The sequence below is a fragment of the Mesocricetus auratus genome, unplaced genomic scaffold (genome assembly GCF_017639785.1).
Source record: "Mesocricetus auratus isolate SY011 unplaced genomic scaffold, BCM_Maur_2.0 Super-Scaffold_100007, whole genome shotgun sequence".
Taxonomy (NCBI): domain Eukaryota; kingdom Metazoa; phylum Chordata; class Mammalia; order Rodentia; family Cricetidae; genus Mesocricetus; species Mesocricetus auratus.
In genome coordinates, this window is record NW_024429191.1 from 39,980,649 (window position 1) to 39,995,765 (window position 15,117).

The 15,117-nt window shown below is 47.6% G+C and overlaps 1 protein-coding gene across 3 annotated transcripts; it reads right to left on the reverse strand.

Moving 5' to 3' along the window:
* Nucleotides 1-4,603: 4,603 nt before the first annotated feature.
* Nucleotides 4,604-14,646, reverse strand: Tmem11 (transmembrane protein 11). Of its 3 annotated transcripts, none has more exons than XM_005067662.4 (3): nucleotides 14,503-14,627; nucleotides 11,640-11,918; nucleotides 4,604-5,499 (listed from the first exon to the last, which is right to left on the reverse strand). In XM_005067662.4, exons 2-3 carry the CDS (start codon nucleotides 11,651-11,653, stop codon nucleotides 4,983-4,985), a joined length of 531 nt encoding a protein of 176 aa, XP_005067719.1. In that variant the 5' UTR covers nucleotides 11,654-11,918; nucleotides 14,503-14,627; the 3' UTR covers nucleotides 4,604-4,982. The 3 variants fall into 3 exon arrangements, with proteins under 3 accessions (XP_005067719.1, XP_040604721.1, XP_005067718.1); XM_040748787.1 differs by lacking the exon at nucleotides 14,503-14,627 and adding an exon at nucleotides 14,292-14,312; XM_005067661.4 differs by lacking the exon at nucleotides 11,640-11,918 and having other exon boundaries at nucleotides 14,503-14,646.
* Nucleotides 14,647-15,117: the final 471 nt, after the last annotated feature.

Here is a 15,117-nt window from a genome sequence, read left to right on the forward strand (position 1 = left end):
TTTTTTAAGACAGGGTTTCTCAGTATAGCCCTGGCTGTTCTGGAATCCCCTCTGTAGACCAGGCTGGCCTCGAACTAGAGATCTGCTTGCCTCTGCCTCCTGAGTGCTGGGATTAAAGGTATGCACCACCACCACTAGGTACATTTTCTGTTTTATTTTCTTTGACAGTTTGACTTTCATATCTTATATGGAGATATTTGATCTAGTTGGAATTGACTTGTGCAGGGTTAGATAAAAGATCTAGTTTCATTCTTAACTATGTGGATGCCCAGGTCTCACAGTACCATTTGTGCATTTTTGGCATCTTTGTGAAAAATGAGTTGGCTCTAACAGTGTGAGGTTTTATCTTGTCTTTTTTTTTTTAAGATTTATTTATTTATTACATATAGTGTTCTGCTAGAAGAGGGCACCAGATTGAATTGTAGATGGTTGTCAGCCACCATGTGGTTGCTGGGAATTGAACTCGGGACCTCTGGAAGAGCAGTCAGTGCTCTTAACCTCTGAGCCACCTCTCCAGTCCTTATCTGTCTTTTCTTTCTTTTTTTGTTTTTTGAGGCAGGGTTTCCCTGTATTGCTTTGTAGCCTGTCCTGGAACTGGTGCTATAGACCAGGCTGGCTTCAGACTCTGCCTCCCAAGTGCTGGGATTAAAGGCTTGTGCCACCAACGCCCAGCTATCTGTGTCAATTAATCTATGTCTGTGTTCAAACCCAATACCATGCTGTTTTTGGTACTATGACTCTAACATAACTTGAAGTCATTTATGGTGGTAACCTCCCACATTTACTTTTTGCTTAAAATTACTTTGGTTACCTAGGGTTTTTTGTGTTGGTTTTTCTAGTTTTTAATATTTTTAAGAATGGCTTTTGAATTTTGGTACAATTGCATTTAATTTATATGGTAGCCAGTTTCCTTCCTTCCTTCAGTCCCTCCCAGACTGTATCTCAGTCTGGGCTCAAATTCTGTAGCCAAGGATGGCCTTTAACTCCTAATCCTCCTGGCCCTCCCCTCAAAGTGCTGGGTTTCCATGCATGTTTCACCATGCCAATTCATGAAATTGTAAAGATCAGTCACTTATAAACGGAGCTACACCCCTAACCTAAATAGCCATTTTCATAAGAATGGAGGTCTTTTCATCTTCTAATGCCCTCAGTCGTCCCCTCCCCCCCCGGGATTAAAGGTGTGTACCACCAGTATCTGGCCAGTTTCTTTCTCTAATGTTTTTTTTTGTTGTTGTTGTTGTTTTTACGAGACAGGGTTTTTCTGTATTGTTTTGGAGGCTGTTGGTCCAGACCAGCCTCGAACTCACAGAGATCTGCCTGCCTCTGCCTCCCGAGTGCTGGGATTAAAGGCATGCACCACCAACACCCGGCTCTCTATATAATGTTTTAAAGCTTCCTTTGTAGAGGTCTTTAACCTCATCCTGAGGGAGCTTCTCAGTTCTACTTTCCTGGTGGAATCTTTAGAGTCAATGTAGAAGCATAATTTTGTAAATAAGGTAGCTTCCCACTTTATTTCTTTGCTTCTCTTATTGTTGAGCTGTTATGGGTGTTTGAACTTCACGTATGTCTATGCACTATGTACAATGCTTGCTGCCTGTGGAGGCCAGAGAATACATCAGATTTTCTGGGACTGGTGGGACTGGAATTTGGATCCCCTGGAAGAGCAGCCATCTCTTCAGTGCCTTGTACTTCTCTCTTGACCATGATAGGTAATTAAAATGGCTGCAGACAAGCCTAGGGTCAGTTTAGGAGGCTTTTAAATTCCCTGAGAGGAGAAGGAAGGTGAGTGGGTATCAGACCTGTGGCTTGGTTACCCTGACTCACACCTCGTCCCAAATGGCCCAAGTACTGTGGATGAAATGTGGATACAGACCATGGGTGACCTCCCATCTTCCACAGATGCCATCCACCCTTCTGCCAGGGAGGAATCAGCACCAGCAGCAATGTCCTGGGGGCTGCATGCAGCCTAGTTCCTGGTAGCAAACGCTATAAAGCACCCAGCATGTTCCTAGCGAACAGCAGCAGGGACACTCCCCTACATGGAAATGAGAACATCTTCTCTGACACTTGTTGGCTGGCACTCGAGAAGGGTCACATCCAGCCACCATTCTTTCCTCCCCATTAAATAAAGTGTAAGCCGTAGCAACAGAGGACAGAACATCAAACTGGTTGAGGGGGTTGGTTTGGGAGAGACTGTGGTAGGCAACTTGGAGCTGCTGAGCCCTCACAAGAGAGGGCACCAAGAATTCAAGTAGCCTGCACATTCATGAACATTCTAGCCATGTCCTTTGCTTCCCATGCCAGGTGATGACCGAAGCCTCAGGTCTGAGGGCCAGAGAACCACCAGCAAGGTTCTGTTATATAAAGCTACTCCAGCCAACCTGAGTGCCTTCTTCCTACCTGCTGTCACCCAGATGCTTGGAAGGCTCAGTCCTAGCTTGCCTTCAACTCATGCTCTCGAGTGAATTTTATTCCTGACATTTTCAGCCTAGCACCTATTGTGAGCAGCTGCCGCCACCTGAGATTGCAGTGCTTCAGCGGTCTGACTTTCTGGTCTCTGTAGGCTTCCCCCTAAAATCCCTTCTATCTAGGTGGTCAAAGCTCCGTCTCCATCTTGCTCTTTAAACACTGTTGTGGTGTCTGGGCACTAGTGCTTCTTCACCCAGTTTGTAGCCCATCCGACAGGGCAAGTAACAGGTAAGGGCTCAAGGGCAGTCACTGAACAGATGTGTAAGGGGGTGAGACACAAGTGCAAGGAGCTCCCCAGATCTGCTGGTCCATGTTTCCTGTTAACTGCCCTTTATAGAGCTCTTTGATCTTAAAGTGGTAAGTAGGTGGGCAGTTAAGACTAGACTGGTTTGAGCCAGGCGTTGGTGGCGCACGCCTTTAATCCCAGCACTCGGGAGGCAGAGGCTGGCGGCTCTCTGTGAGTTCGAGGCCAGCCTGGTCTACAGAGTGAGTTCCAGGCCAGCCTCCAAAACAATACAGAGAAACCCTGTCTCGAAAAACCAAAACCAAAAAAAAAAAAAAAGACTAGACTGGTTTGTTAAATTCATTCCATGCCCTAAAAGGGCCACACACAACTCTTACCAGGTGGGTTTCCAACAGGCGGGCCCAATAGAGAAAGCTATTGTGGAAGCACTGTGGCTATCACTAGAATGTGAGGTTCACAGGCTGCTCATCTCAGAGCCCAACCCAGGCACACCCATCCCTACCCCGCTGGGTAGGGGTCAAATTACTAAGATGGCATTTCAGAATCTGGGTTAGTCCACTCAACAAGAGTCACTTTGTTCAGTGCAGCTTGGAAAATAGGAAGGAGCTGTTTGTACCTGGTTTCTATTTTGGGCAAGGGCATCTGCTCAGCTGTAATGAGGTTCCCCAGCCCATAGTCACCCCTCACCCCATGCAATCTGATGTGCAGAAAGAACAGCCAAACCAGGTGACTGCTTGTTATAAAACCCCTCCCATGCTGTGCTTGCCCATCGGGCTCAGAACCAGCCTTCGCCACTGAGGGCTCTCACCTTGCTGAGAACTGTTCATCTGGGATTGCTTGCAGCTCTTCAGCATCCCTCGACTACCACATGCCACAGGACAACCCTGGTTACATAGCTAACATCTTATCACTGAGCACTCAAACTGAGCCCATTAGGATTTCTACAGTACTTGGTATTAAGTCAAAGGTTTCCTCCCCAAATTTTCTTATACTGTGTGGTCTTTTTAAAATCTCACCCAAACTCTGGATCTCTTCTATTACAAATGTTCCAATCACCCCTGGGAGTTCTCTAAAACAGTTGCTTCCTTTACATCCAGGTTAGGACCTCTTTCTGATGATGGGCGTCAGAACTTCCTATGGAGAAGCTATCTTGGTGATCACTGACGACCACAGAAGCATTGTGCTCCAGCCTTTGTGCAGGAGATCATTTCCACTTACTGAAAACCTTAGGAAAAAAGACACAAAGCTGGGTGCGGTGGCACATGCCTTTAATCCCAGCACTCAGGGGACAGAGACAAGGATCTCTAAGTTCCAGGCCCAGCTGGTCTAGACACCAAGTTCTAGGACAGACTGTCTCGAAAACCAAAAAAACCTCCTAGCACTTGGAAGGCAGAGGCAGGCGGATCTTTTTGAGTTCGAGGCCAGCCTGGTCTACAGAGCAAGATGTAGGACAGCCTCTAAAACAATACAGAGAAACCCTCCCTGTCTCAAAAAACAAAACAAAACAAAAAACCTGTAAGGCTCACTGCCCTAGGCAGAGGCAACTCCCACAGCTTGGGGCACTGGGGAACTCAGGGCTACATAGGAACAGCAGATTTGTTTCCTGTGCTCTTTGGAAAACGGCTTCTGGGCTTGATGTCCCTAGGTGAACCAAAGGGAGACCAAGGCCACCTTATCCTACTATATCTGGCAAACAACAGCCAAAGGGCCATGACAGAACTAGACTAGCAGGCCAGAAGCCAGTCCTATTATGTTGTGCATTCTCTCTTTGGCAGAATATCAGCTCTAGTCCACTCTGCTGTAACAAATTGCAGCAGGGTGTGTCTGTAGCACTTGTCTGCCCCACACAGCAGCAGCTGCAGGCACAGGCATAGACAGAGAGAACAGAAGTTGAAATTCTCATAATTTTAATGGTCAATAGCTTCCGGTTGGCTTCTGAATGGTATAGTTAAACAATATACTTAAGACACCCCCACAGCAAGTTCACACCCCTCAGTAAGTAGCGTTGGCTCCATCCACATTCCATTGCCCAGTCAGACTTCCACAACCTGGGACCCACTTCTGGGTTATGGAAAGAGACATCTTAGTGTAATGAGCTGAATAAACCCCTGGCATACCCATGATCTGTTATTTTTGTTTAAAAATAACAAGTATTAAACCAAACACTTTCCCAGGTGCTGTTGCCTCTCGGAGAAAACCCAAGGTGTTGCTGTAGGGATCTGAGTCCTGTGGGTCCTGTGGTTCTGCTTCACGTCCCACTCTCCTGCAGTCATACAGCGTAGAGCTCATAAACCTTCTTTACACAGTACACCAGGGCAGCCAGTGCTATTGTGTTGTGCAATCTCTTTCTGTGCAGGTCGTCCTTCCGAACCAGCACCACTGGTGTGGAGGAGGTGAGAGTGTGCAGAGGCAGGCGGGACAGTTTATAGGCATCATACTCCACCTGGTACTTGCAGCAAGGGTCAAACTGCCAGGAGATCCCATAGAGGGTACAGCAGGCCAGGCTCAGCACACCAGCGGGCAGGGAGATATAGTGGGAGTAATCCAGGGGCAATGCCAATGGGGTGAAGAGGCAGGCAGTGCCAGCCAACACGGCCGTCTTGTGCAGGCAATTGCCCACGGTGATCCAACGTGCTGTCTCATCTCCAATTCGGGTGGGCTCTATCACAATGTACTTGTACTGGGCTTCCAGCGCCTGCTCCAGCTCATACTCAAACTGGTCCTGGGCATTCTCCCCACTGTAGATTTCATGCACTATGTAGCAGTCGGTGGCTGACAAGCTAACCCTTTAGTGGAGGGAAAAAGACAAGGAGGTTAGGTGTACAGTCTAGCTTATATGGATGTGTGGTATCTGGACAAGTGTTTGTCTCAGCCTCAAGGACATTCCACTTACAGGTTCATTTGCTTCATAACCCAAACCAAAACACCATTTTTTCCCCCCTGAAAGAAACAGTGAAACAAAAAAGGCCACAAAGGTAGCCTGGCACGAGGCACACCTTTGATCCTAATACTTGGGAGGCAGGCAGATATCTGTGAGTTCAAGGCCAGTCTGGTCAACATAGAAATCCCAGACAGCCAGAACTACACCCTGAGACTTTGTCTTGAAAATAATCCCCCAAAACCAGACTGTACTTCCAGTATGGGGGGGCAGGCACTGCACATACCCAGACCAGCACCCCTTCATAAAACTGGCTTGGATCAGGCAATGCAAATGCTTTACCCCATAACAGTGACTGTAATTAAACTGAACTCAGGTAAGGCTTAATTAAGTCAAATGCCCCAAGTCAGCTGTGCGCCAGGGAAAATGCTATTCCCTGGGGTGGGACTAGAAACCTCAGCATGGGAAACAGAGATTGCTCAGAGGCAGAGCTTGCCTAGTCTTCACAGGGCCCCTGGGCCCATCACTAACACACACACACACACACACACACACACACACACACACACACACACACACACACACACACACACACACACACACACACGCCACATGACCAGGCAGTGGTGGGAAACAGAGATGGCTCAGAGGCAGCACACACACCTTTAATCCCAGCACTTGGGGAGGCAGACACAGGAGGATCTCTGTGAGTTCAAGGCCAGCCGGGTCTACAGAGTGAGTTCCAGGACAGACTCCAAAACAATACAGAGAAACCCTGTCTTAAAAAACAAACAAACAAAGATCTGTAGATCTAGAGTACATTCCAAGGGAAGGAAGGTGAGCAGAGTACCTACAGTTTGTTCACAACAGGACATTTATTTTCAGACACTTTTAACCAGTAAGTCAGCTTGAGGAAGGGGGTCATTCCAGCTCAAAGAGTTGAGACAAGACATGGTGGCACAAGCTTGCAATGCCAGCACCCGGCCTCGGCTAGGAGGACAGGGTTCTAGGCCATCGTGAGCTGCACAGGGAGACCCTGTCTCAAAAATAACAAAGTCCCTCAGTGGTACACTGGTACACGAGGCATTAGGGATTCTTTAAGGGGGTGCACTTCTGGCCAAGAGATTCCCTTTGTGGTCTCATGGCCATAAGTCAATAAAGCCAAATCATCACAAGTCCTGCCCACTTCCAAAGTGGGCAGAGAATCTGAGGCAAGCCCTCTCTCCTGTGGAACAACTCAAGGCAAAATGTAGGTTCAAGCTGGGATTGCAGTGCCCTTCCAATGCCAGTCAACTTTAGTATCATGGCCATCCTCAACACCGGGGAACCAGTTTTCTCAGTAAGGCACATCCAGCACCTCCCACAGACTGCTCACCTTAAAAACCTGTATCACTAGGCAGACGACACTCCTCATCTCTGCCTGGCCAGTCCCTAGCACCTTCTGCATGCCTAGCTAGCACCCAATCTACCCAGCTCAGGCTGAGAGAGTCTATCTCTTGCTATTTGTCAGGACAGATGAATGGGCATGTTCATGATTATAGACATGTCTGGAAATGGGAGCCAGTACTCCATACTATGGGGTGACATGAAGCAGGCACAGCCTGGGAAGAGCTCTGAGTTAGTGGGTCATGACCATCACAGTTCCTTACTGCAGGCAGTTTTGTGAACATCACAGTCTGCAACAGCTATAGACATAGGTGTGTCCACCCAATCCTCATATATCCCAGCTGGTTCTGTAGACACACCCACCAAAGCCTCTTTCCACCCATTACAGATTTGGCCCACTATATAGCATGAAACAAAAGCAAAGCAAGCCAACAGAGGAAGCAGAAGTACCACACAAGGAGTTTCTCAAGTTCACAGGTTCGCAGCACATATACACCCATGGGTACCAGCGACACCAATTCTATGGGGACAGAAGATTAAGAAAAGTAGTTCTGGGTCTCCTTTGGGATGGTACATTCTTTAGAAAAGTGTATTTCCAGGAAGAAAAGAGCACTCAAACCAAACATCCATGAAGCACAAGGCCCCTATGTTGAAGTGCATGGGATCAGACAAGATGCCAGGATCCTACTTTGTAATGCACTGGCAGGTGTGTGTTTGTTTGTTTGAGATGAGGTTTCTCTGTGTAGTCCTGGCTGTCCTGGAACTCAAGAGATCAGCCAGCTTCCGCCTTAAGTGCTGGGATTAAAGGTGTGCACCACCTCCAGTTCCATCTTATTTTTTTAAACAGGGTCTCTCACTGATCCTGGAGTTTGCCAACGGGCTAGACTGACAGGCCAGTGAGAGCTCCAGTGATCCACTCGTCTCTTCCCTCCCTGAGCACTGGGGTTACAGACACAGGCTGCCACATCCAACTTTCATTTAGGTGCTCCTCCTGCAAGCAGAGTTGAGTTTATCCACGGACCCATCTCCCCAGCTCCTGTAAGGTGTTATGCACACTGCTAACACTGGGTGAGGGGTCACTCTATCGTGAGCCTTCAGTGGAGCCGGTGGCACCTAAGGTCACGGGCCTGCCTGGTTTAACAAGCTTTGGGTAGGGGAGAGGGATAGTTAGCAGAGGAGTCACTTGGAAATGCTGGCATTGAAGCCAAAGGGGAGCCATAAGGAAAACTCTAAAGTCCATACTCTGCCCTCTCTGGGATACAGGTGCCCTGAGAATGTCTGGCAGGCTGGGCAGAGGGCTCTGTAATCCCTGTCTCACCCCCACCCAAGGCCAAATTACAAATGTCAATCTTCCCAAAGTCTAAAAACACCTGCTCAAGAGCTGATGAGAGCAAAACCTGCCCGTTACATGAGAAAGAACTAAATCTGGCTGTCCACTACCCAGGCTGTGGATGGCACAGCATCCTGTAATGGAATGCAAGCAGCAGATTCCTCTCATGCTTCACTTAGGTATAGAATAAGGTCTGTCATTCAAGCCTGTCTTTAATTGTCAACTATGAGGAGTAAGAAAATGAGGCTTTGTAAGGAAGAAGCAAGGTGGTATCTGCATGAGGGAACTATGTGGGGTAAGGCAAGGCTAGCTTTCTACTTAGAAAGTTAAGTGGTGGGCTGGAGAGATGGCTCAGCAGTTAAGAGCACTGACTGTTCTTCCAGAGGTCCTGAGTTCAATTCCTGGCAACCACACGGTGGCTCACAACCACCTTGAATGTGATCTGGTACCCTCTGCTGGCCTGCAGGCAAAAGGCTATATGCACAATAAGTAAAATATTTAAAAAAAAGAAACTGAAGTGGTAAGTACAAGTTGGTTTTTTGTTGTTTTTGCACACATGGTATCCCTGGCTGACCTTGAACTCAAAGGGATTAGCCTGCCTCTGCCTCCTGAGTCCTGGGATTAAAGATATGGGCCACCAGGTCTGCTTGGTTCAAGCACAAGTTTTATTATTATCTATGATAAAATATACATAACAAAACTTAGCACTTCTTAAGTACAGCCACACCATTACACAACTAATCTCCTTAAGGTATAAATCCAAAATCATACCCACCAAACCAGTCCTTGTACCCACTACTGTATTTTCTACACAGGAGTTCAACTATTCTGGGTAACACATTCATGGAATGGTATTTGTCCTTTTGTGGCTTGGCCATTTCACTTAAATGATGTTTTCTTTTAAAACAAAACAATTTTCTTTCTCTCTCTCTCTTTCCTTCCTTCCTTCTTTCTTTTTCCAGACAGGGTTTCTCTGTAGGTTTGGAGACTGTCCTGTAACTTTCTTTGAAGACCAGGATGGCCTCAAACTCAGAGATCCACCTGCTCTGCCTCCCCAGTGCTGGGACTAAAGGCGTGTGCCACCACTGCCTGGCCAATACCACAATCTTATGACACTTTCATCACCCTAGAAACTTTGTACCACTTAGGGGTGCTTTTTTCCCTTCCTTCTCAGTTGTTAGTAGCTACCAATCTGCTTCTTGACTTGCCAATTCTGGTCATTCCAGATAAACAGAACCATACACCATATGGGGCTTTGTGACAGGCTTCTTTCACGTTAGCACTATGCTTTTAAGGGGCATCACGTTACCAATGATATTTAATATAATTTTTACAAACTCAAGAGCTATATGGGACACATAACAAAGACTCCTCTGCATACCAAAGATCAACAGCCATTTTCTTCCTAAGATTGTCTAATAGTTTACCTTTACATTTTTTTTTGTTGTTGTTAAGACTTTGTTTAAAAAAAAAAACAAGAAGCTGGGAGGTGGTGGCTCATGCTGGGAGGCAGAGGCAAGCAGATCTCAGTGAGTTCGAGGCCAACCTGGTCTACAGAGTGAGTGCCAGGAGAGGCTCCAGGCTTCAAAGCTATACAGAGAAACACTGCCTCCAAAACAAAAACAAAACAAAACAAACAAACAAACAAAAGAGCAACCTGATTAGTGACTCTGTATTTCCAAGCCCCAGAAAGCTTAAATGTCACCAGTTTTTCTCTTCCTGTCTTTCATCTCATTCTTGGGAACCGCATTCAGGCAGAGTTAGATGGGGAACCACAAAAACAAAAAACCAAATGAATATCAACTGCTAGCTTAAATATGAGTTCCCATTTGAACCCTGCCAGTAAATCTGGGGTCTAGAGAGACCCTCTCCCCACCAAAAAGTCCAGAGCTTGCTAGAGTGAAACAGGAATTGTCCTCTTCTCAGCAGGACTATAGGATGGAGTCAGCACAACACAGCTAGGAGACCCTTAACTGCCACAGTAGTACTACTGCCATTCCAGAGCACAGCTGTTTCCAAAACTCACATGAGGTAGCTCACAACCACTTATAACTCCAGCTCCAGGAGATCCAATGGTCTCTTTCTGGATGCCACAGGTACCCACTCAAACACACCATTAAAACAAATCTTGCCCGGCAGTATGGTGCACACCTTTAATCCCAGCACTCCAATGGCCAGCTTGATCTACAGAGTGAGTTCTAGGATGGCTAGGACTATACAGAGAAACCTTGCCTTGAAAACCAAAACAAACAAAACACCAAAACAACCAACCCCCCCCCACAAACCTTGTGTTCTTACAAAGAGGGAAAGAGTAAAACACCTGTAGCTGTTTAAATGTAAATTAATTACCCGATAAAGTAAAAACCTCAACCCCTTTGGCATAATAACACTTCAAGTGCTGGCAGACATAAGCAACCAGTGGTATCACCAGGGACCAGCAGGGATGCCGCCTTCATCTAAAGAACTGTGGGGAAAACTCATGGGCTACTGCCTTTCCCCAGGAATTCTGTGCCCATTAAAGTTGCTGTCGGGCATCAGGACCCAAATACAGAGGCAGTAAGAAGGTTCCCTGTGTATGCTGGCTCATGAATCACACTTCCCACCCCACCCACAGCTCTTTCCACACTCAAGAAGCAAGCCATGGTCAACCCAAGCTAGGCAGAGCAGCCTCAGCCTTTCCTCCTCCCTGGATACTATCAACCCTACATTCCTCAGAGGTGGGATCCACTGAAATAAGCCTGCAGAACTGATCCACAGAAGCAGAAATCAAAGCAAGCAGAACCTAGACTGCTTGAGTAAAACCCAGGAAAATAGAAATACACCTCAAAGGATGGACCATGGCAGACTTCCACATTCAGATCTGTGAGCAGAACATGTGGTATATGTCCCAGGCCTGCTCACCTCATCCAGACCAGGAAGGAAAACTACCACATATCCGAGCCAACATGGGAACCTCTTGAAATAGTAAATGCCTCTAATCTCTGGAGTTCCCAGCTCTAAAAGGGAAGGATCAGAGCAGAAATCTAATACTCCAGAAATGTAAAACAGCCTGCCCACATGGCTGTTCAAATGGAGTAGGCACTAACTATACATTGGCCACTGGGACCTCATGGCCCTGTATTCACAAATATGACATAGCAAGGAAGGATGTGGAGGTATCCCCATAATAACTGGCTGCCTGACAAATGCACAGAGCAGAGGAAGGAAGGAAGCTTCAATACCCCAGGCATCATCATCATCATCATCATCATTATCATCATCATCATCATCATGACATAGATCAAGTCAGGATCATCAAAAAAAAGGAATTCAGAGTACAGGGCTATACTCACATTCCAACAATCATGGAGATCTCAGGGGCCCTGAGAGCAGCACCAAGTAGCCCAAGAAAGGATAGGCAGGGCTGTTTGAGAGCTGGTCCAGGCTGGCACACAGGTGGCAGAATACAGATACCTGCTCTGCTTTCCTAGATGGGTAAATGTGCCTCAAAGAGGCCAGCAGGACAAACGGCAATCTGTTTGCTGTGCTCGCTGTCAGTATGCTCAATTTTGGACAAGAATTCAGATACAGCTCAGAGTTTGATGTTCTTCATTACAAATACTGTTGTTTCCCTGGATTTAATGGAGTGGAGAGAAAAATCAACACATAAGCAGCTCTCAGTTTGCTCCTTTCCCCCTTCAATTTCAGCACTGTCCCTAGCTACTGGGCTGATGAAGTTCTCTCTATGCTTCGCCATTAGCCCAAAATGAGTACTGGGCACCGGAAACATGGTCTGTGATCTAAGAGCTGAACTTTTCATTGTATTTAATATTAACTTCAATGTAACCACTGTATAAGGCAGCAGCTACTGAACTGCTACAATAATTGTCACACAGCTCTAGTACTAGAAGCAGGCAAAGCAAGAACCAATGCACACTAAGTTGACAATCAGCGTCAAGCAAGGCTCCAGAGTATGCAGCCACTGGCAATATGATGTCTGTTCAAAGCAATGCCCACTCTAGCCCTTGCCACAAACCACACAGCATCTCCATCAGTTTCAGCATAGGGCAGGCAGCAAGGTGTGAGCAACTCTGAAGTACTCTTAATATGAAGCTGAAATTTGAGTAGTCCAAATGTGACATGGAACAAAGTCACTTAGGAGCCATAAACAGCTTACTTATGTCATGAGAGCCAATAATACACTCAGTCCTCATAATCTATGGTGCTGAGCATACAATTATTCTGACCTGCTCCACCCAGTCAGGCCACCAAGTGAGCAGGAATAGAGGTGTGCCCAGAAGTCAGCTTGCTAGTCAGGTGGGGCTGTTTCCATACACTGCTCAGAGTGGGAGGGCCTTAAGGTGATGGGATCCTGGGAATAAGTCCTTTGGCAAGGGCCTTTGCACAAAGGCAAACGGGAAGCCCCCAGTCACTACACATTATCTAGGAAGGCAGATGGCAACTCTCAAATCATAAAATCTGACACTCATTCCTGGCAGACACACAACAGCTGCGCGAGTGGGTAAAAACTTCAGTTCCTGACCAAAAGTCATAACCTGAACACCTACAGGACCCACACAGATAACCCAATTAGTCATGTTGTCAGGTGAGGAACTAAACAGAAGCTGCTCTGAAGAGTGTCAACAACGATCTAGTTTTACCATGAAATCTGTCTGCATTTCATTTAAATTCCCTTAAAAGCGGTTGAAGCTCAATCAAGGACTGAACTCCTATAAAATAGTTCTCTTTATCTATTTTCTTAGGTAGGCTACAGTGCAAGGCTCTTGTCCTATGCCTGAGGCCTTTCAGTATGTACCCAAGAATAAGAGTATCCTTGAGCTTGGTGACCCACACTTTTAATCCCAGTACCTGAGAGGCGGAGGCAGAGGCAGGCTAATCTCTGTGAATTCAAGGACAACTATGTCTACAGAGTGAGTTCCAGGACAGCCAGAGCTACATAGTGAGACCTTGCCTCTAAAAACAAACAAAAGGAGTAGTAAAAGTGTCTTTGTCCCACTCATCGGAAAAGGAAAAAAAAAAAAGCCAAACTTTCTTTTCTACTGACATCTACTGGGTTTTCTAGGAAGTATCTTTCCTGTTACTAATGGGCTGAAATTAAAAACCTGAAAGCATTCTTTAAGGTTTAAGGACATGGAAAACAACAAAATAACCTCTTTTGATGTTCTTATCTAAGAAACATGTGAAAGTTAGAAAAACCACTCTTTGCCATTGCTTTTCCACGGAACAACAGTAAATGCACAATAGATTATTTTGCATAACTGAAATCAAGAATAAAACCAAGGCTATCACTACTGCCAAGCAGGAAGAATCGTGTGGGATGGGAAAGTTTTCTAAGCAAAAGCAAGGAACATGGGATGCATCAGTCAAAAAAGAACAGTGCAGATTAGTTAAGACAGAACTTTTATGTTTGACAATACTCATCGGAAAAGGAAAAAAAAAAGCCAAACTTTCTTTTCTACTGACATCTACAGTAAAATGTGGAGGCTTTTGAAAAACGGACTGGGCAGTTTAATCCAGTAGTTTCACCGGTATACACCCATCTCCCCAAACTTCTAGTGACTGAATAGTTTCTAGTAACCTATTAGCTAAAAATACTTCCCAGAAGAAAACCATTACAAGTTCAACATAAAACAGGCCAACTACTCTCATCTTCGGGAAATCACTGGAAGAAACAAACCCCTAGCGCCCCCAAACGCATTCAGTTGAAAAGGTCACTTTAAAGGACTTAGGGCAGAAGCGCTTGCAGCGAACCCTCTGAGAGTGGCGATGATTGCCGCTCAGACAGGCCCTTGGAGGTGCGCCCGGCACGCTGCTGCTCTCAGCAAACGCCCCTATAAGCACACCGCTCTACCCTCCTCCTCTTCCAGGAGTCCATCCACGCCACGTCGGGCGCCCCAGGCCCAGACAGCCACGTGCGCGAGCCAGCGGCGCAGAGCCCGCACGCCGCTCCTCAGGACAGCTTGGCGGCCCTCGCAGTCGCTCACCCCGGCTCACAGACCGCCTAGTACCGGCCGCTACCCCTCCTAGTCGAGCTCCCCGCGCTCTTCGGCCGTCGCGCCGGCCCGCTCCTCCCACAACAGAGCCCCGCGGACTGGGCCCCGCGCGCGGCAGGACACGACCCGGAGTCGCGCGTGACACATGAGGCTTCGCCGACTCTAAGGTCGGCGGCCGCCCGCAGTCGCGAGCCCAGCTCACCTCTCTCGGGAGCCACCGCCGCCCGGACCCAGACGCCTCCTTCCCCACGCGGCCATCTTGGAGACTCTCGGCTCGTCGGAGGCTGGCGCCGACGCGGCTCGGGGCGCGCACGGGATGAAGGGAAACGTAGTCCGGTGAGCCGCTCGTACGCAGTGGGAGGTTGCGAGCGGACTACAATGCCCACAATGCCGCACGCCGGAAGCCTGCTGTAAACTGCCGCGCGCAAGAGGGCGAAAGGTGGGCTCCGCCTGAGGAAAGAGTCTCCGAGTCGCAGTGTGCGAGTTGCTTCGCCCACCGCCTGGACGTCCTTGGGCTCCCAGAGCGAGTGGCTGAAGGAGAGCGGAATGAAAGCGCCTACCACTCCCAGAGCGCTTCGCGCGGCGACCCCGCCCTCACGGCCTGAGAGGCCCAACCCTTGGCTTCGGCTCTCTTGCCCTTCACTGTGGCCTCGGCCGTTGAGGGCCTGCGTTTCACCTGTCCCACACTTTACAATGACTTGAGCAGCTTAACCTCCTCCATTTCTGTCTTCTTATCTGCAGACTAGAACTCGTGCTCCCCCAGTTTGAAGGCTACCTCTTGTCTGTCCGTAGTGTCAACTTACCCCTCTTCTGACCA